General features: G+C 54.7%; 1 protein-coding gene across 1 annotated transcript in view; it reads right to left on the bottom strand.

The window, feature by feature from the left end:
- Nucleotides 1–20673, bottom strand: part of MGAT5B (alpha-1,6-mannosylglycoprotein 6-beta-N-acetylglucosaminyltransferase B) — a 65294-nt gene extending 44621 nt beyond the window's left edge. The window contains exons 1-2 of the mRNA XM_086857736.1: nucleotides 20439–20673; nucleotides 13781–13893 (exon numbers count right to left, since the gene is read on the bottom strand). Coding sequence (XP_086713862.1) covers nucleotides 13781–13893; nucleotides 20439–20506 — 181 coding nt within the window. The 5' untranslated portion in view covers nucleotides 20507–20673. The remainder of the gene's footprint in view (nucleotides 1–13780; nucleotides 13894–20438) is intronic.
- Between the last annotated feature and the right edge of the window lie 1372 nt (nucleotides 20674–22045).

The following is a 22045-nucleotide window of genomic DNA, read 5'->3' on the forward strand; positions in this document are numbered from 1 at the left end:
TGTTGTTGCTGAGCAGGGCTCACACAGAGCCAAGGCCTTTGCTGCTTCTCACTCTGCCAGGCTGCTGAGGAAGCTGGGGGTGCTTGGGAGGTGACACAGCCAGCACAAGGGACCCAGACTGACCAAAGGGATATTCCAGACCCTACAACTTCATGGTTGGGGTAAAAAAATGGGGGAAGAAGGAGGAAGGGAGTTCTGGCATTAGTTAGTGGGTGGTGAGCAATTGTGTCATGTATCACTTGTTTCTTTCCTTTTTGTTATCATTATAATTTACCATTATTAATGCATTTTCCTTTTTTTTCAATTAATAAACTTTTCTCAACATACAAGTTTTACTCCAATCCTTCTCTCATTCCAGAGGGATTGACAGAGTGGCCTTGTGCTGCTTAATTTCCATCTGGGCTTAAACCACAACATCCCTTTAGCCACTTGGAGTGACTGAAACCTCCCTGGTGGCATCCCTGGGTCACTCAGCCCCATCCTGCTCCAGGAGTCTCCCACTGCTCAGCAATAGCTTGTGCTGAGAAGATGGGGGAAAAAAACACATTTCCACCCAAACCCAAGTTATTTCAAGTGCAGCAGAAGCCTCCCTTGCCCTCCTGTGGGGAGATCAAGGCACAGCCTCAACCCCCATCTCCACAGACCCATGTGAAGAGCACCAAAGCATCTCCCTGACATTTAAAATGCAATCCCACACTGTATTCCCAATATCCATAACCTGGCTGGTTGTTGTTGGTCCCCTCCCTTCTCAGACCTGTCACAGCCCTGCCTGGCCATCCCACAACAGCAAATCCCCTGCTTGTCCTGGAGCTCAGAGACAGTGAGATATTGCTTATGTCCATTGAAAATACCAGCTGAATTAATTTCAATCTAAAGCATCATTTGCTTTGGTTTTCTCCTTTAAAGGACAACTCCAGGCTGTTTAAACCCCTCAAAAGGGCAGCACAATCTTGAAAGATTTATTGCTGAGAAAGCTGGAGGATCTCCAGTGGGGTAGAGGCAGACCCAGACCTCACTGGCAGCTCCTCAGGGTGGTACCTGGGGACCCCATCCTCCCATCAGGGCACTCACCCTGGCATTTTCCCAGGGAGCAAAGCCCCAGCCCTTCAATTCTCTGCCCCTCTGGTGTTCCTCTATTTACTTTCACCATCGATTTGGATTCAAGCAGATTAAAAGACCAAAGAGCCAACTAGCCAAGGACTAACTCTGACACATAATCCATTGCAATCACAGCCCAGAGACACAGCTCTAACTGGAAACAACAGAGCCCAAGGCCAGGCTCAGGTTGGCAGCAGTGGCCACCTCCTGTCTCCATCCCTTTGGGGAACCTGCTCCAAGGTCCCTCGGGGTGGCTGCACCCCCTAAGGACACCCACTCCCCAGCATGGGCTGCCAGCAAACCCACCCACAGGTGCCATTAAACCGCTACAGATTTATTAATTTCAGTTATGCAGAGATAACACAGACCTGCTCAGGCAGCACCCCAGAGGAAGAGAGCACCGGGAGCCTCACAGGGAGCTGCCACACAGCTGGAGAAGCAGCTCAGGAGCTGTGGGTGAGAGCTCCAGCTGCACCATCGATCTGATCTGCTCCGGGAGCGCCGGCAGCAAAGCGGCTCCCTGGTAATCAGCCAAATTAAGCAGCCTTAAGTCACTGGCTGGTAAAGTGGATTATGTCCCACCTGCCTGCTATCACCTGCTCCTGGATTTATCCATCCCCTGTCGCACTGCTGTGTAAATGTGCAGCCCCAGGGCTGTTTTCCCTCACTCTCTGCATCCTTGGGCAGGCAGAGCCTGTCACACACTCTGTCCTGCAGGACTGGTTCCACATCCTGGCCAGGCAGGACCTGACCCAGGGCTCTGTCGTGTGACAGCAGCAATTGCAACCTTTCCCTGGGCTCAGGGGATCCCCTGCTTCCCTGCAGCCCCTCACAGCAGCAGTGCCCGGGGTCCATGGCAGCAGGGGGACAAATGTGGGAGCCAGACCCGGCTGTGGGTGGGAATAACCCCGTTCAGCCCCAGAAATCTCTCCTGCAGGCCTCACCCCCACAGCCAGGCACTGCCCTGCCCATCTCGCTCCCAGACTGTCACAGCAAAGCCACGTCCTTGGGATCCACGGGCAGCAGCTCCAGGAGCAGTGAGCTGCCCCTCTGCTCCCTCCTGCAGCCCCTGCAGCTTCTCCTGCTGGCACAGTGCCCCAGGAGGGCTCCTGGAGGAGGCTGCTCACAGGAAACCTCCCTGAGGTGTCCCTGTCCCAGCCCCGCTGGCTCTGGGGTCTCCTTCTTCCCTCCTTCAGCTGCAGGAGCCCGAGCTGAGCCTGCAGAAGAGGGTCCTGATGCTTTTCCAGCCATCCAGCTCCCCCTGTCCCTCCCATCCCAAAGGAAAGCCTGGAGGAACAGCCTGCAGCTCCACCCAGACACGTCCGCTCCCTATTTCCAGACAAATGAGAAAAGGCAGGAAAATGAACAATACAAACACAGTCGCAGTCAGGAGCGTTTCATTGCTGCAGGGGAGAGCCCAGGGCTGCTCCCCCAACTTCTATTACTTGTTATCCCACCTTACACACACCAGAGACCTGATGTCCCCCCTGGGACGTGTCCCACGAGTCCTGCCATGAGCCATCACTGCAGGTAAAAGGAGCTGGATCATCTCCTGTCCCCCACAGCCCCCAGAGATGGGCTGGGGGAGTTGGGAAGCTGGGGAAGAAGAGATGAATACACACAACCCCAACACAAGCTGCAGTTCAGCTTTTATTTGTTCTAATATATCCTTTAACACATCTTTCTTCCTCCTTCTCATCCCCCCTTTCACTTTTTTTTTTTTTTTAAAGCAGCAGCAGGGAGTTTTTAGCTGCTTCTCTATTGCCAGCCAGCAGTATTTTAAATTGCATTTTAAGCTGTTCTGCAGCACTTCAAACACCTCACACTGCAGGACAGGCTTCCAAATTACAAGATTAACATCGATTTTAAATTGCTTCCTAAAACAAAAGGGCTCCAGCACAGGGATGGATCAAGGGCAGCTGCTGGAGCAAAGCCCAAAGGACACCAGAGCTCGTGGGGCATGGCTGGACCCACACTGGGGTGGATGCTGTTGGGACTGGGGGCAAACTGGACCCTGGATTTGCAGCTGAGATCCCCAGTTTCAGGTGAAAAGCAGCACACACAGGTCCCACGGGACAGGGACAGCCCCAGAGTGACTCCACAGAGCCACGAGCCAGGGACCAACCTGCATTTGGGTTCCTGGTGTTTACAGGAGGCTTCTCTCCAAGGGCACCAGCACCTGACTCAGCTGCTTCTCCTCCTAATGGTCCCCATTGCTCATCCAGGGAAAATTGTACTGGTGCCCCATGGACTGCAGGAAAGGAAGGATTGCACCCAGCATTTGCATAGCCCAAAACCAGGCACTGGGAGGCTCCAGGAGGCTCAGCACCACCATCAATCCCCCAGCCCTGCACATCCAGTGCTCGAGCCCACAGCCACACTCACAGCTGCCCCAAAAGGTTCCGCTTCAGAAACAGCAGAACTCACTCGTTTAACACTTCTAAAATGATCACCCTTTCTCCTTCAGCCAAAAAGATTGGCTGAACAGTGTTGGGCATCCTGCCACTTTGCTTCCAGGGGCAAATAAATCATCCCTTTCCTCCAAACCCATCAATCTCCAGCGAGCCCAGGGGCCAGATCCTCCAAGCAGCAGCAGAGCCCAGAGCAGGGCTCCCAGAGCTGGGGGGCATTGGCAGAGCTGCAGGATGAGCCTCAGCTAATCTCTGCTCAAGCTGAACCGAGCCCTGCTCTGTCATTTAAGCCAAAGAAACAAATAAATCAATGGGAAAACCCAGCTTTTACAGAGTCTGCTATGGTTCCCACTGTGCTAGTTTTATTTTCTGAAGTACCTGCTGCCTCCCAGGCTCAGGATGACTTTTGATTTAGGAGTGAAAAGGAGTAATAAAAACATAAAGAGCCATTAACATTCCTCCTGGCCATGGTGGGGTATTGGCTCATCACAAGTTGATGGAAATGCCATTTGACTTCCTTATGAGCTATAGGAAATCAATTAATTGATTTAATCATTCCCTGGGTGTCCCTGCTTACGGAGATAACAGAGTGCCAGGGCAGCAGGATGCTGCTCCTGCCTCCTCCAGCATGGGGCCAGCAGGGAAGGGGCCAGCACACATCCCTGCTCCGAGGTCCTCATCACTGCTGGCCCAGTTCAAGACGTGTGAATTCACACTTCCATTTTCCAATCAGCTCGGTGGCATCATTTTTTTATTTTCTTTAGGCCTGCAGGCAATTCAATTCAGAGCAGTAATTGCATGAAACAGGCACTTCTTCAGGAAGAGACATTTTCCCAGGGTGGATTAAGCCTTTACCACTACAAGAGCAGCCCTGACACTTCTCTTTACCCCTCTGTGCCCTGCAAAGCATCAATCTGCATTTTGCTCCCCCAGCACATCCCCACACGAGTGGGCAGGAACCCCCAGTGGCATGTGGAACCCCAGGGATGCCTTTATTTTCATTATTTCAACAGCTCTCACTTCCCTGCCTGCAATATCGATTTAATAAGGGCAGTAAAGTTCTACACTTCCACTTTAAACTCCCTTTCCAGGCGTGGGTTGAGAATGGGAGCGCAGTGCACGTAACTTTGGTGCAGAGCTTGGGGCTGGACTGAGGACACCAGCAGAGGAAGGAGAGGCCACAGGATTTTAATCAACCCTCATTTTCCCCACCCAGAAAAAATAATGGTCTGCTCCCAAAAAACTGCAGATGAAGGACACCCCTGTGCTGGCCCTGGGGTTGCAGTCCCAGCACGGTGGAGCTGATGGCACTCGTGGGTGTTGTGTCACCTGCTTCAAAGAGTCCTTGGAGCAGCTGAGCCCCCAGCAGGAGCTGGCAAAAGGCAATGTGTGGGGCAGAAACCTCTCACTCTGCATCTGGGCTCTACCTGGATTTGGTGTCTCCCCTACCTCCCTTCTCCCCACCAATGCTTGGACAAGGAAGGAAGAGAAGGGTGGGAGCTGCCGGAGCTCGGCATTTCCAGGGGAGCCCCAGAGCCAACTCTGCTCCAGAAGAAATCAAAAGCCCATCAGCTCCCAGCAAGCTCCTCACCATCAAAGGAGATGCTCCCAGTGCCAGCCAGCTCCACTTGGCACCAACCAGACAACTTCTTACAGCATCAGCTAGCTGCTCCAGCCTCCGAGGATTCACGGGCTGGCTTTGGAAGGGACAGATGTAGAGAGGATGGAAGAGAGCCCCAAGCACTGCTGCCCAGCATGCTCCTCCACAGGGCTTCCCCCTGGCTGGCACCAGGAGAGGCTAATCCAGCCCTGGATGCAGCAGCAGGAAGATGAAGCACTGGGGATGTGCAGGATCTGCAGGTCCCTGCTGGTGCTGAGGAGGTGACACCACACTCTGACCCACCTGGCACCTGGAAAAACAGCCTGGATAACAACCCCACAGGCACTGAGGGGAGAGTGGATGGGAGAGGCAAACCTGTCTTATTTGCTTCTTCCAGAAGCAAACTCTGGATCCAGACCCTGAGAAGAGTCTCATCCCTTCTCCTGGAGCAGCATCCCGAGCACCGCTGGCAAGGCACACTCCAGCATCCGCTGATCCTGACAAGCTGCTTACAAGCGCTGCAGTTATCCAGGGCTGCTCAGCAGACAACATCAAAACATGACACCAGCAGCCCGGGAGAGGGTTGTAACTCACTCAGGAAGAAACTGGGAATAATTAACGCCAAGTTTGGTGAGCAGAGCCCGCCTGACTCCCTCCCTCGCCCGCCCGTGTCCCCTGTCACCATCACTTGCTTACACGAGTCTTCACAACTGGTTCTCCTGTCGCCTCTGCTGAGCATTAAAGGCAGCAAGATAAATTTATAACTCACATGACTCCTTGAAAGCAAAGGGAACATGAACATCCCTGGAACTACACGTTTTGGGCCGTGTCTCAGGGAGGCAGCAGCCCAAGCCCTCGCTCCCGGGTGCTCTCTCCAGCCAGAGCAGGTAAGAAAAGGGATTCCCAAAGCCACAAAGCAACTTTTGTGTATTCTGCCCAACCCAAGCTCCTGTCAGAAGATCTGTGTGCTCTGCCCAGAGGCAGACTGAGATCTGTCACAAGTGGCAGTGACCCAAATTTGCAAATGGGTCCTGAAAATGACCTTTCCTGACAGAGAAAGAGGTGAACACATCTGTGTTTTATTTTAAAGCTCTCTTGGACTGAGCAGCATCTCAGTGCAGCTCAGCTGAACCGAGCTGTGCCCTCCTCTGCTGTCAGCCCTCACAAGGACAGAGTACACAGTGGGTCAGGATCATGGATACCTCCAGATCTCCTCCTCCTCCTCCTCCTCCTCCTCCTCCTCCTCCTTCTCCTCCTCCTCCTCCTACTCTCCCCAGCTGACTGCGAAGGGGGATGACAGAGTAACTCAAGCTCACTCTGATCCTTAGCAAATCCGAGCCTGACCTTTCTGCATCCTCTGTGAGAACAAATGGTGATGTTACCTGGCCATGCTAACCCAGCTGGGACGCTGCTGGAGCAGAAGGAGAAGCAGCAGAGCCAGGAGCAGGAGCAAAGGACCCCTCTGTGGAGATCATGTAGGTTCTCACATTTCTATTTGGGCTCTCTGCTCTACTCCTCAGGGAGCAATGCAAGGCATTGAAATAACATGAGATCCCATTGCTTCACGGTGCTGTGGCTCTGAAATGGTGAAAATGCCCTACAAAACCCTGAGCAACCTTCAGCATTATCATCTGCAGCACAATTCCCACCCCTCCACATGCCTGCCCTGGAGAGAAACAGAAGCCACAAATACCAAAGCTTACAGCTGTGCTGCACAGCCCTAAACATCTCCCTCTCTCCTCTTCTGTGTTCACTGATGGAAAAATTAGCTTTAAGCAGGTGAAACTCTAGGAACTGGAGCAAGTGACAGCAGCAGGAGAGGCTGAGCACTCCAGGAGCTGGAATACTGAGAGGGTTTGAGGAGGAGAGGGCAGGATTCCTGCCATCCCCAGCACAACATGCCTTGATTGCTGGCCCTGGATCTCTCCTGAGAGTCCTGTAGCCCAACGTGGCAAACCAGAGCCATTCTGACACCACAAGGAAGCCCAGTGCTCAGCTTCCCCATGGTCTGCATGTGGGACAAGACACCAAGAGCTGGCAAGGGGAGGCGTCCAGAATTTTTTTGTTGTCCACATTTATTTTTATTCCCTCCAAAATGAACGTAAATGACCAAATCTTTTTGCAGCAGAAGTTGTTCTTTGGTGACCTGTAATTCTTCTGGGTCACAGACCACAGGAAGTCCCTGCAAGGGCTGGTGCACTGCCCACCTCCAGATGGATTCCAGGTCGAGTTACCATCGCCCAGCTGCAATGTTCCAGTGCTGCAGGACTGGGAAAACCTCTCTTCTAGCCCACAAGCTGCTTTTCAGGGTCCATATCCTGCAGCCTTGAGATCAGACCCCAAAACAGACTCACAGAATGACCAGGTTGGAAGAGAGCTCCAAGATCATTGAGTCCAACCCAGCCCTAACACCTCAACTGAGCCATGGCACCCAGTGCCACATCCAGTGTTTTTGTAAACACATCCAGGGATGGGGACTCCACCACCTCCCCAGGCAGACCATTCCACCACTTTATCATCCTTTCTGTAAAAAACCTTTTTCTAATATCCAACCTGTATTTCCCTTGGTGCAGCTTGAGGCTGTGTCCTCTGGTTCTGTCAGTGCTGCCTGGAAAAAGAGACCGACCCCACCTGTCCACAGCCACCTTTCAGGGAGTGATGAGGTCACCTCTGAGTCTCCTTTAATCCAGGATAAACACCCCCAACTCCCTCAACCTTTCCTCACAGGGTTTGTGTTCCCAGCCCCTCACCAGCCTCGTTGCCTCCTCTGGATGCCCTCAAGGGTCTCAAGGTCCTTCCTGAACTGAGGGCCCAGAACTGGACACAGCACTCGAGGTGTGGCTTCACCAGTGCCGAGCACAGGGGGAGAATGAGCTCCCTGCTCCTTTGGCCACACCATTCCTGATCCAGGCCAGGGGCCATTGGGCTTCTTGGCCACCAGGGCACGCTGCTGGCTCATGTTCAGCTGCTATCACCCAGGTCCCTTTCTGGGCACTGTCCAGACACTCTGTCCCCAGTCTATAACATTGCAAGGGGTGTTTGTGGCCAAAATGCAGGACTCGGCACTTGGACCTATTAAACTTCATCCCATTGGACTTTGCCCATCCATCCAACCATTCCAGGTCTCTCTGTAGAGCCCTCCTCCCTTCCAACAGATGGGCACATGCTCCCAGCTTAGTGTCACCTGCAGATTTACTGATGAAAGACTCAATACCCTCATCCATGTCATCAATAAAAATATTGGACAGATCTGGCCCCAGCACAGACCCCTGAGGGACACCCCTGGTCACTGCCCCCCAGCTGGATGCAGAACTGTTCTCCACCACTCTCTGGGCCCAGCTATCCAGGCAGGTCTAAACCCAGCACAGAGTGCTCCTGTCCAAGTCTGGGCTGCAGCTTTTCCAGGGAATGCTGTGGCAGACAGTGCCAAAGGCCTTGCTGAAGTCCAAATAGACACATCCAGAGCCTTTCCTGCATCCACCAGGCAGTCACCTGGTCATAAAAGGACCATAAAAGGTCAAACACAACAAAAAGGACAAAACACATCTCAGCAACCTAGAACAAGGTTCAACAGCCTTGTAGAGGCTGAGCTTCACCCCTTCTATTTTCCAGCTTGTGCTCTAAAATCAGCTCTCCCCCACCCTTGTCCTTCCTTCATCCCCTTCCCACTGATCCTGCTCCCAAAGTGGTGGAGGAAACATAACATGGGAGCCCAGTTGTGGTCAGCCACAGGAAACCAGCTGGAGATGCTGCTGGGAGCACACTTTGGGGTGGGAAAAGGCAGGTGTTGAGCTCAGCAGCTGAGCAGCAGGAAACATCTGGAAACAGGTTGAAAAGACAGTTATGGGAACAGCAAACACACAACTCCAGCCGCTCAGCAAACCCCCACTTCCCAAAGGCAGCAGGATTCAAGGACCTCAGCACCAGAAACACTGCTGCAGCAGTTCTGCAGCACCCCAAGCACAGAGATACCTGTGAACTGCTTCAAATGCTTCTGTCTAAGTCCCAGCAAGGTCAGCTGAAATCAAACCAGACCCCTCTTGCAAGAACCAGCAGGAGGGCAGAGCTCAGCTCCAGCCATTTTAGGATATCAGGACCTGTCCTGCACCTCCCCTGGGTTTGCAGCAAATTCCTCCAGCACCTCATACCCAACCCTGCAGGCATCAACAGCAAGAGGACTCCAAAGGCTTTTGATTCTTTACAGCAGCTACAGCAGTTGCAGGCAATATTCCAGCCACATCTAATCGTGTTTTAACACTTAATAACCTATTTTCCCCCATTAATCCCCCGCAGCAGCAAGCTCCACCAGCAGATGTACATCCCACCAAATCCAGCCTGGGGCACAGCCACAGGCTGAGGGACCATGGCCAAATCCCTCCCAGCACCATGATTAGAGAATTTGGTACTTTTTCAGCATCAGCCTCCTGCCCCCTGACTCCAGCAGTAAAACAACCACAAGAAAGATGCTTGGGGGAAAAAAAGGATCAACAAACACATTAAATTCTAAATAAGAGGAAAGAAGAGGGAGCAGAAAACTCAATCTCTTGAGTCTAGAGACCTTCCCAAAGCATCTCCCACATTCAAAATTTATAGACTTCTCTGTTTCCCTTTTCTATCTACATCTTTGTTTGCAGAACAAATTCTTTCAGTGGCCATTTCAAAACAAAGGAACCTTTGTCTGTGTTTACTTGACAGCAGCAGATTAGGATAAAATAAGTTGCATTTCAGAAGGGTTTTTTTATTTATTGTTAAGATGCAAAGCCTCTACTGCAGCGAATCACCAAGCAGAGAATCCATCTGAGGAATGATTTCTGGCACACACCGAGAAACTTGGCTTTTGGAGAGAACCTCTGAGAAAGGTATTCACATAGAAAAATCAAATTTTAAATGGGATTAACTTCTGGACTGTGACATTATCCATTTCTCCTTTTCATGCTCCTGCCTCACATCTATGTTTATTTTGGTTATGATCGGCTGCTCTCACAGTTCAGGAGCCAGGAATGCTCTGGGCAGGGCTGGGGCATTTTCATGTCTCCCTTTGAATTTCAATAGCTGAGGCTCAAGGCTGGGCTGGGCAGGCCACTCAGGGAGAGACAGGAACAGCCCCAGCCTAAACTGGACCAGGGACCATGAACTTTAGCATTCATCCACAACCCAAATGATTTTTTGGATGCAGATGATTTTAAAGCAAATGATTTTTTGAGATTCCCCCAGCTCTCTGCAGCCACCCCAGGACAGGCACTGAAGGGCATGGGCAGCTTTCCCTGCACAGCTGAGTCTGGCAGGGCATGAAACAGCCACAGAAGCTGGGATCAGCCCCAGGAAGGACTGCAGGAGCTGACATTCACTCATCACAAGCCCACCCCATTTATGCTCCAGCCCCACTGCAGAGCAGCTCACCCCAGAGCACACAGAGGAGGATATCAGCAGCTTCTCTGCAACATCCATCAAATATTGAATAATGCTCCAAAGGGCACTTCAGGAGTCCAGGTGGAGCAGGGACCAGCAGCAGGGACCAGGCTCCTTCCCCACCAGGAGCCCATTCCCAGGAAACACTCAGGCCTGGGCATGGCAAACCTGAGGCCATACACCCAGGAACTCTTCCCAAGCCACTGGCCATGAACCTGTCCAGGTTTGTGCAGATTCCCACTCCTCATCACACCAAGAGCTCATCAGCCCAGCACAATTAGCCTGCTCCTCTGAGCTCGCCTCCAGCCCAGCACTGTGTGCTTAACAGCAGCCGTAACCGCCAGGAATATTTCCTGAGTTTCCCTGGGATCCAGAACACATGTTAATTAAATGCCAGTTTGTTATTCAAACAGACCTTTGGAGACTTCACAGCACTAATAAGCAGCACATCCATTCCTGCTCCCACCCTCCCCACTTGGATGTTCACTCCACGCTCCTCCAGGAGCTCTGCCTCCCCTCGGCCAGAAGCGACCTCTGGAGTTCCCTCCTCAGCCTCCTGCTCCGAGCAGAGGGGCTCAGACCTGCCCACAGCCCCACATCAGCTGGGTGTGCTCTCAGAGCCTGCAGGGATGGAGATTCTCCACCTCCCCAAAGGCTGTGACTCCCCATTTCCCAGTGCACCAGGGAGGCTGCCCAGGCTCCATCACCCTTCCTGCCTTTGCCATGGCTGGGATAGTTGGTTCTTCCAGCCATCAGGTGCTGCCCCCAACAGCCACAGCCTTTCACAGGTGACAGGGGGAGCTCTGTGGTGACATTGGCCAGCTCCTGACCAGCACATTCCCTGAGGCCTTGGTCCCACTCTGCCTTGAGGTTACTCACTTCTGGCAACAGCTACATCACCCTGGGGCACAGGCAGTCCCTACAAACCTGTGAGACAGAAGCTGGAACCCCAAAAGCCTGGACTGGGTGTTAAAGGGTGAGAAAAAGCCTCTCAGGTTGTGTCTGCCAAGCTTTGGGGACAAAGAACACAACCTTCCTCCAGCATCTCCCTCCAGAGACAGGAGAGAGGATGCTTTGTGTTTGAAACCAGTGTGTGAGGCCATGAATGAAGCTCATCTTCCCCAATAAGAAGCACAGCAACTGCCAAATGTGCAGCAATTCATCTGGAAGCAATAGTTTGTTTGGCAAAGCCACTGAATATAGGAGAAAAAATTGGATTTGCATCGAATTTTTGAGCTTTCTAACAAAGCAGGACTTGCCTTACCCAGTTAGAAAGCTAAGAGACCAAAACCTTGAAAAATTAGAGGACATAGGTCACAATTTATTTCTTTTCTTCTTTAAATGAGACCAGTCAGGCATCACCAGAAGCAACATTCAACCTGCACCACCTCAGAGCAAAGCAGCATCTCTCCCAGACAGCAAGGCCAGTGCTCACAGCCCTCAGCAGAGCCAAAGAGCATCAGGCAAGAGGGTGAACCCATTTACACACTTTGATTTAACCAGCTGAACCCCCAAGTGTGCAGGATTTGAGGTGTGAGGGCTTGAAAAAGGAGATTTGTTTTGACCCAGCTCCATTGCTGACACTGCTCCCAGTAAACCAGAGACAGGCCAGGATGCAGTCAGTGGGTTCAAAGGTCTGGGTTAAATTGATGACAAGGATAAAGATGGGAAAAGCCACTCCAAGGCATCCAGAAAGGGGGTAAAGAGCTGAATAATGGGGTTTTTGCCATTATTTTACCCCAAATTTAGAGCCCTCTGGGGTAACCCTAGGTGCTTCTGCAGGTTTCTGGAAACCTTTGCTGCTCTTTGCAGCAGAATGTGTGCCACACCTCAGCTGGCCCCGCAGTTAATCTGTGTCTCTGCCTTTCTTTCAGCTCTCTACAAACTTCAAGGACACTGGGGCTCCTCTGGGACAGAGGGCAGCTGGAACACTGACACCTTGATTTTAAACTCAACAATCTTTTCAGGACCCATCTCCTCAAAAGCCAGGTCTGAAGAAGGTTTGGAGAAGAGGGTGGTCTGGGGGCTTCTGCCCACTCTCCTTGTGCTGTTTCTTATCCCAAGAAGGAAGAAATCCCCTAAAAGCAGACTTCACTCACCAGCCATCCTGGAATGTGTGCTTGGCCTGGGGACAGGAGCACAGAACACATCTTCCCCATGGGGACACGTACCCTGACAAGTGCAGAAACATTGAAAAGCACTGACCCTGCCAGCACTCCAGGCTGAGGTCACCAGGAACACACCAGTCCTTGGAAAAGGGGTTTAATGGAGCTGGTGATGGGAACAGAAGGGGAGGATCAGCCACCATGTCCTCCATCCACAGGGAGAACAGAAATCCAGCGGCCACAGACTGCAAATCCACCTCTTGGAAAGTTAACTGAGGGCTTTAACACCACCCAGCTTCTGGAAACCACCACTTGATCCCTCTCCTCCTGTAGGGAAGCAGCAGTGCCTCAAGGAAAGGATTTAATACTCCAAAATCACATCCTAGGTGAGGCTGTGGAGCTTAGATCATTCCATGTTTTTATGGCATGGAGGAGGAGAAGACCACGGTGGCCTGACCAAGCCCATCTCACCCTGCTCAGGGGAGTTCAAGCTGGGCAGTTCTCTCCAGTTTCAGTTGACTGGAATCTCAGAGGAAAGGTCAGGGGAAGCTCCATCCATGGCACAGTGTCCTCCCAGAGCAAGGGCAGGACCTGACTGTCCCACCACAGACCTGTCTCCTGAGCTGACTTCATGTCTCGCCAAAAAAAAATACAACGTAACACACACTTGCTAAAAATCAGAATATTCCTCTTCTACATGCCAGTATCTGCACAAAACCACAAAGGGCCTTTATTTTCTCTTCCTAAGGAACAGTTTCCACTCCCTGCAGACCACAAGTGCTCAAACCCACCAAGATCTCCAAACACCTGAGCCAAATGCTCCACACATCAGCCCAGGGGCAGCCCACAGCTCACACTGCTGCCAGCTGAGGGTCTGATCCCGCTGCTCCCCCATTTTCTGCTGCAAGCCAGGGTCAGCACCCACACTCCAGCATTCACCCCAGTGCCTCACACCTCTGGGCATGAGCACAGCCAGCTTGGAGCCACACAGCAAGAGAGGCCAGCAGGGCCCTGAGCCATCCTGGTAATCCCAAAAAGGGGCCAGGAAGGACCTGTGGGAATGGAAGATCCAAGCTCCATCCTCCTGCATCCCTGGCACTCATCAGCTCAGCCCTGGAGCACCTCATGGGACAGGCCGGACACGGGGCCGCGCTCACCTTCGGTGCGGATGGTGAAGGGGGAGTCCCCCAGGCGCTTGGCTGAGAACTGCCCTCCCAGGGACGTCATCAGGAAGCACAGGGTGAAAAATCCAATGCCCAGCACGAAAATCCTGCGGGAGAGAAAGCAGAGCTGGAGCAAGGTGTGATGAGGAGCCACCTCCTCCCTCCCGGGCCAGCCCCAGCACCCCCTGCCCCTGGGGTAATCCATTCACACGGCAGCAGGAGAAGCTTTGGGTGTCTGGGACAATCCCAGCTCCATCCCTGGGGCTCACCTCACCCAGCCCAGGCAGGGAGCATCTGTGCAGCCCCAGCCCCACCTCACCCGAGCCATGGCCAGACCCTCATGTGCTCCACAAAGGGCCCAGGGTGCTTCTGCCCAAACCCTGGCACTGAGCAGGGGGGCTTTGCCTGAGAACCCCCCCAAAATCCCTGCAGCCTGCTCCAATGGGCAGGCCTTGAGGAATCCTCCTCTGCACTCAGGGGATTTGCAGGGGTGGATTTGCATCTTCAGTGGGGAAGCTGAGCCAGACCACAGCTGGCCATACAATGTTCCACTGGGTCCAGCCCAATAACCCAGACCACAGGAACCACTACAATAAACAATACCTGTGTTCCTCTGGGAGAGAGGAGTAAAGAGAGACCTCTACCTTCCCTTCCTCCCAAAGGATCTAAAAAAAAAACCCTTTCAGTTTTTTAAATAAAGCCTTTTGTTCCCCTGTAACTAGGCCACCGGCATTGTCCTTGTGTCCCCTGTGCACTATGGGGCATAGAGGGAACTGCAGGGCAGCACTCATGTGCCCTGGGGCCATCCCATCGACACTTTGTTCACCAGGGAAGGCAGGGAAGGGGCTCCCAGGGGACACACGTGGCAGGGTGTCACCTGCAGGTCACCTTCAGGGAGGACCAGGAGCTCCCAGCACTGCTCCTGCTCAGGCCAGATTTGGGCCAGTCACTCTTCTGGGGGCGGAAGGGCTGAAGGCAAGAGCTCTGTGCCAGCCTGGCTGTTGTGCACCAGGGAGTGTAAAGCAGAGTGCTCTGTGCCAAGGGATGGATGTTTGGCCTCCTTCCACTGCTCAGAGATGCTGCCATCATCCCTGAGACTCCGTGGAGGTGCCGGAGCCTCCAGCGGACACACGGGAAAAGCCCTGGCAGAGCCACTGCCAGGTGTCAGTGTGACAGCTCCCGGAGCAGCAGCAGCATCTCAGCCACCAAACCCAGGGGAAATCTCGAGGACGAGAAGGAGAAAAGACAACCCCCAGCCAGGCTGGTGAAACAACAGGTTTGTCTTCCAACAGGTAAATCCCATGTGGGACAGGGAGCTGAGGAAGCCCTCGGGGCTGCCCGCTGCTATCGCTGCCTCTCAGCATCCCTGAGCCAAAGGGAAGCAAACCATGGGGGACAGGAGCCTCCAAGCTTCCTTTACAAGCTCACAGCAACCTCCACAGGGCTCAGGAGCTGCACACAGACACAGCACAGCCACCCAGGCTTTTCCAGGTGCAAAGGAGCCCACAGCCCTCCACCTAAGCATTCCTATGTAGCTAAAAAGGCAGAGGAGCAGGAACCAGCCTTCAACTGTGGGCTATAGCACACCAGCACCACAATTATCTGCTGCTGGAAAGGGCTAACAAATAAAGTGACCTGCTTCAAAACCCTCGTTAGTGACTGGAGATGTTGTGGAGAACTCAAATACGGGGTCAAGCAGCTCAAGAGGGGCTGGGCTTCCCCAGGGAAATCTGGTGGAGGAGCTCCCAGGGCAGCTCCCTACTGTCCCAGCACGGCATGGCCAGGCTTTCCTTGCCTGGAAAGACCCCTGGGCAAGACATGGCACTTACAGGAGATCCCACAAGCTCCCTACCTCCATCCAGGCAGCTCTGACGCTGCTGTCACACAGAGAGCACACACCTGAGCCCCAGATCCAGGGCAGCCTCTTTCAGCAGCAGCCAGCTCAAGAACAAAGGGTTTTCTTTGCCTTTCCTGAGGAGGATCAGCCTTGCTCAGAGCAGACAGGGCCCTAACTCCTGCCCATCCCCATGGATCAGCCCTGCCCCATCCCTGGTGGATCAGGGACACCTGGCCATGGGCTCTGGACAAGCAGCACAGCACAGCTCCCCATCCCCTTCTCACCTCCCACCTAACCAAGAGGAAAAGCAGCACCCTGGGCTTGTCAGCACAAATGAGCCTTGCCAGCAGCACACTCAGCACCAGCACAAACACTCCCTGACAGCCAGGCCCGAGCTGGCCTGCCAGAGCTGACCCACCTGGGAAAGGGGATGCTCAAGCACATCACTGAAAATGCCTGACATCTCCGTGCAGGCGTGGACCAGCTCAGGTCCCTTTAATTTCCAAATGAGCTGCCCCTGGAGGGGTGGAAAGCAGTTTCCACACAATATATAAACCACTGTGCACTAATCCAGGCTCCCATCCCTAAAGGTTTGGCTACAGGCACAGCTGGTGAGCCCCACAAGCAATAACCAGTGGAGCAGAGCCACCCCCTCCCCAGCAGATGCTGATGAACCATCGAGCTGTGGAATCTGCACTCAGACACGAGCCAGACCTCAGCCCCCTCCCCAAAGCAGACCTGGGAGGATTCCAGAGAGCCGTGGTCCAGCTCCAGCAGGGAGGTGATTGTGGAGGCAGCAGAGCGTCCCTGATGCTGCAAAGCAGCGTGGTGTCCCATAAATAGCTTGGAGAGGGGGTGATCTGGGGACATTAGTGCACTGCCATTATCACAGCCTGAGCCCAGTGCAGTGCTGGGTCTGGGAAAGGCTCTCAGGAACACACTGGAGGGGGTGGCTGCACCCAGCTTGACTTTGGAGGGCTGAATTTACCCTTAGGGAGCACTGTGTGCCTCGGCACTTCCCTGGCAGGAGAGGACAGCAGCAGGCTGGGGAAGAAACAAGCTGAAGGGGGTCAAAGCCCAAACAAGCCCTGCACCCCAGGGCCCTCCCTGGGAGCACATCCTGGTACCAAACCCAGCCATGGCCCTGTCCTGCTATCCCCTCCCCCCAGAAGCATTTCAACAAAGCATCACCTGAATAAATACTCAGACCTGATGCTGCTCTCACACCTCCTATTGACAATATCTTCATCATTATGCGAGACCTTGTTGACGCTTTTTAATCTTCATAATTATAGTCTGGCAAGGAGAGATCATTAAACACCAAGCAGAAAGAAAAAGGAGAAGGGAAGAAAAAGATACAAAGGTGATCTGTGCTTTACCATCTCCCTAGGAAACTAAATCTTTTTCATTTTGACTGGATTACAGAGAGCGTAGGGGAGATGCAAGATGCTCTTTTCATAAAAAACAACAACAACAACAAAAAAGGGAATTGGAGCCTTACTGGAATTACTGTCCTTGGGAGATCCAGCCCAGAGCAGGGCTCCAGGGAGCAGGGAGGGTGCAGGGCTGGACCCTCAACCTGAGAACCCCAACTCCTTTGCTTTTGCTGATGTTTTCCAGGTGAATAAAAATGCCTGGGCCAGAGTCAGCTGAGTGAAAACTCCTTATACAGAAAACAAATTTACCACAAATAGATAAAACATACCAGATCCCAGCACTAGGTCCTCTTCCCCAAAATCAAGACTAGCTCCCTGAAGACTATGGAGTTCCAAGGACCAAATAGCATCTATCCTGCACGCTGGCTTTGCCTGTCATCCAATGTCACGTTTAATTCATCACTCAGGCACAGTTCTGGTGCCAAGTCCCTCTCCACATCTTCCCCAAACTGAAATGTTCACAGTTCTGGGCTCTGGCTCAGTGCCCAAAAGAGAAGAAAGCGAAATTCCTCAAGTCTTAAATGAAAATTGGAAGTGATGCCCCAGTCATGGAGGATTTTGGCCCATGGAACTGAAAGCTGGGTGTGACCAAGAGGGTCTGAGTGCTGAGTTGGGATGTGATGGGGGGAGAAAGGCCAGCAGCACCCAGCAGGATGGGACTGTGACACTGGGAATGTGATACTGGAACCGTGCTCATGGTGCCACATCACCCAGCAGGGACCCACAGGGAGAATCCTACACAGGTGCAGGGGGAAACCAAGGGCTACAGAATCAGGTTACATCTTTTATTAGACAAGTGTTCAGCTCCCAAAAGCTGAGCCACCATTCCTACCAGCACAGGTCAGGTTAATAAATGATCCCTCTCCCTCAAACCTGTTTTGCTGGGAGCCCAAGAGGGTTGTGCTGCTGTCAAACTGATGCTCAGCCATGGGCACCGTGATCCATGCAGGGGACCAAAGTGAACTCTCACACTGACCACTGTTACATCCCACAGAATGCCTGGATCTGGTTTCCAGCTGGCAAACAGAACTACAGAGCCAAGAGCTGGGTGAGCTGGACAGAACTCCTCGGTGAATTCTTGCCCGGATCCAGCACCATCACAAACGAGACCTCCTTTGCTGCTGAGATGAAGTCAGAGCCACCCTTGGACACTCTTGTGGTTTTCCAGACTGATCTGCTCCCTCTCCCCTTCCCTTTCTGCAGGCATTCTCCCAGCTCAGGGCTCTGCATTGCTTTGCTAAGCGTGTCTGGAGGGTGGTTAATGAAATGTTTTGGTGCACAGGATCAGGTTTCCTGTGTGCTGTTTGCCGATGGCACCGCTCCTCCTGCTCCTCCGATGGCTGCGATCCACATCAGGCAGGGGATTGCACCACGGGATTCCCAGAGCAGTGAGGCTCTGCCCAGCCAGCAGAAGAGAAACAATTTCCAGGACCCCTCCTGATTGCCAGGACCTTCTCCCACTCCTGGAGGTTATCCCTGACCCCCATCAGCCGAGGATGTGGGGTGCTGACGTTAGGGGAGCAGAGCTGATTAGCAGCGGGTTATGGCTGGAGCTGGGCAGTGCCAACACTCACCCACGCTGGCATGGGAGCAAGGTGACACAGGACTGTGGCATGGGGGGGTCACACTCAGCATGACAGCAGCATGGAGGAGGTGCAGAGGTCCTGGACACTGTGGGACAGTAAGGAGAGGGTCTTGGGAATTCCTCCTCTTGCACAGGGGGAGCCTGGCTGTTAACAGCAAGGTAACCCCACTGGTTCCAGTGGCACCAATACTGGTCTGTACTGGTTGGAGAGCAGAAGCCAGCCCAGGGCACACAGCCAGGGCAGTGCAAGTCTGGACACCAGAGACCATCACAAACCCCTCATCCAGCCATCACAAACCCCTCATCCACACACATCCTCATCCCTGATGGGACTTCGTAGTCACCCTGTGCTCTCCCACCCTGACCCCAGGCCACTGCTGGAGATGGGGTTCCCCTGTCTCAGGGGCGATGCCCAGGGCACAGGGCTGTTCCAGCCAGTCACTTCCTCACTGTGGAATTCAAACGCAGTTAAGAAAGCAAACAGCCAGGCAAGGAGCGTTCCCCGGGGTGAGAGTGCCCTTCTCGCGTCTGTCGCGCTCACTCCCGGCTCCACTCGGAGCAAGCCGGAGCCTTGGGAACCCTCACAGGCTTTGTGGCATCCCCTTGGCCAAGTTCCCCAGTCCCAGGGCAGTGCCGCGGCATCCAGCAGCAGAAATCGCTGCAGGCAAGCAGATCCAAGCAGCTCCCGAGTGTGAGAAGAGAAAACCTTTTCACACCTGAGTGCAAGCGAGCGGCGTCAGCCCAGCCCGTCCTCCCTGCGCCGGGCAATAGCCTGGGCTAAGCAAAAAGGCAGCGAGCAGATCCTTGCTCCAGACCCCCAAACACAGCGGGGAGTGCTGGAAACCTCACCCCACCTCGAGCTTCGTTCCCCGGCACGTTCCCCTCCATCCATAAGGGGTTTTGGTCCCTCTCCCCATCTAAACACCAAGGAACTGCCACCACCTTGTGTCTCAAGCTCAGGAGCAGCCCAAGCACATATCCAGGGAAGCGAAGAAGCCGGAGAGCAAGGGCTGGAGAGGGGAAGCGAATGTTTGGAAGCAAAAATGGGGAGTTACAGCAAGGGGAAAAGCAATGGGTGGGTACGGGTGTGCTGGAGCCGGAGGGGTTCGGGTTTGGACACCTACCCCAGCCCCACTGCCAGTTCAGGGTGGGTTTCAAAATTTCCAACTGCACCAGCAGGCTTGAACCAGAGGAACCGAATCCCCCCGAGTATCAACATCTCCGAGAACGGTACTCAGAACGGTACCAGCGGCGAGCAGCCCTGCGATAACCCCAGAGGCACCGGCGGTGGGGTGAACCTGCCCCAGCGAGAGCCGCACGCTGCCCCGCGGGCAGGACCTGCCCGGATCCCTGCACGGCCGGCTGGGCTGGGTACACCTGCACGCACAGCCCCCAGGGACACAGCCACAGCCCCCAGGGACACCCGGCCACCACAGCCCCCAGGGACACCCGGAGCTGGCACAGGGACACCCGGCCACCACAGCCCGCAGGGACACGGGCCAGCCACAGCCCCCAGTGACACCCGGAGCTGGCACAGCCCCCAGTGACACCGGCCAGCCACAGCCCCCAGGGACACCCGGAGCTCGCACAGGGACACCCGGCCACCACAGCCCCCAGGGACACCCGGAGCTGGCACAGCCCCCAGTGACACCCGGAGCTGGCACAGGGACACCCGGCCACCACAGCCCCCAGTGACACCGGCCAGCCGCATCCCCCCGCACCGAACGCGCTCCGCCGGCCGCTCCCCACCCGCAGGAGCCGGGCGAGGCGGCCAGAAGGAAACACCAACTTTACCTAAAGGGTCTCAAGGTGACGAGGCATCTTCTGACCATTATCTTGCCATCCGCGTTGACAGTGATCATCGTTCAAAGTTGCGGGCAGGGGGCGGCCCCGCACCCCCCCAGCGGCAGCGAGGGCGGCAGGAGCGGGGCTCAGCGGGCGGGGGCTGCGCGGGGGCACCGGGGGGACACGGCCCCCCTGCCCTACCCTTGCCCCTGCCCGCTGCCGGCCGAGCCCATGGCCGGGCCCCGGGCTCCGCTCCGCGCACCCCGCGCTGCGGCTCCGCTCCGCCCCGCACCGCCCCGCGGAGCCTCCGCCGGGCTCCGCCGGGCTCCGCTTGCCATCTAGCGGCAAGCCGGCCCCGCAGAGGGGGGGTCAGGGCAGGGCGGCAGGGGAGTGGGGGTGCGGCAGCCCCCCCGAGGTGAGGGGATGGCGTTTTGAAGGGAGGATGGCCGGGTTTGGGCGGAGAGGGCGGCAGCATCCCCGCGCAGGTGACATCCTCCCGCGGCGGGGGGACCTCGGGAGGCAGGGCTGGCCCTTTGGAGGGGACAGCCAGATCAGAAACGCCACCGAGCACCGTGCCCGGGTGGTGTTCGATTTGGAGGGGTTTAGGAGCAGGACAAACCTCCCTTGCGGGGAAAGGCGGGTCTGGAGTCTGGCAGCACCAGGCTGCAGCTCTGTAGCCCCATCGCTCTGTTTTCTGTCTGGGGGGCACAGTCACGGCCCACGATGTGGGTCCCCAAATTCCCCGGGTATTTCAGGGTACCGCCAAAAGGACCAGGGCAGTGTCCTTGGGAAGACAAAGAAAGGGCCATGAGAGCTGAAGCAGGAGAAGCAGTGCTGAGCTCAGCAGAGGTGTTTCCAGCTCTCCTGTGAAAGGTGGCAAGCACAAAAAGCTTCCCAAAAGTTGGGATTTAAAGGAGCCAAGTGTGCACAGAGCCCAGAGACGCCCCATTTCCAACCCCAGCCAGGATGGGTGCACCCCACTGAGGGTGAGGGACGGGATGCAGCACTCTGGGGTGGGCACAGAATGGCTGGAAGGACAATGCTGTCCCCCATGTGCACTCCTGACCAGGCTACAGGACAGGGCCAGGCTGTGCTCTGGGGGGCTGTGGTGCCAACATGCCACGCTGGCCATGTGGCTGCTGCCCCTCTTTGCACTGGACACCACCACAGGTACCATAAAGCACAGGTGACACTGGGTGACATCTGTCCCTTTGCCTTCCCCACATTGGGATGCTCTCCCCCCATGGTCTTCCCCAGCCTTTCTCCATCCCATTTTCCTCCAGAGAGAGAAACCCCCCTGCAGCCCCACCTGCCTGGCCTGGCTTAGTGATCCCTCCTCAAGTGCTGAGCAATTCCAGTGCCCTCCCAGCACCAGCCACTCCCTCCTCTACAAACTAACCTTGATTGTGCACAATCCCAGGGTTTTCCCGTGGGGCTGATGATGAGGAAATGCTGCTGTGATACTGCGTTTCCACAGGCATCCCATGTGCTCACACTGCTTCCTTCTCCCCGGTGGAAACCAGGGGTGGCTTTGGTCACCTCCAGGGAGCCTAAGCTGCAGCAGCACCAGCCACAAGTGAGCTCAGGGACAGCAACTGGAAACTTACCCCAAATCA

The sequence above is a fragment of the Cyanistes caeruleus genome, chromosome 19, assembly GCF_971803275.1.
Source record: "Cyanistes caeruleus chromosome 19, bCyaCae1.hap1.1, whole genome shotgun sequence".
NCBI classification, from domain to species: Eukaryota; Metazoa; Chordata; class Aves; order Passeriformes; family Paridae; genus Cyanistes; species Cyanistes caeruleus.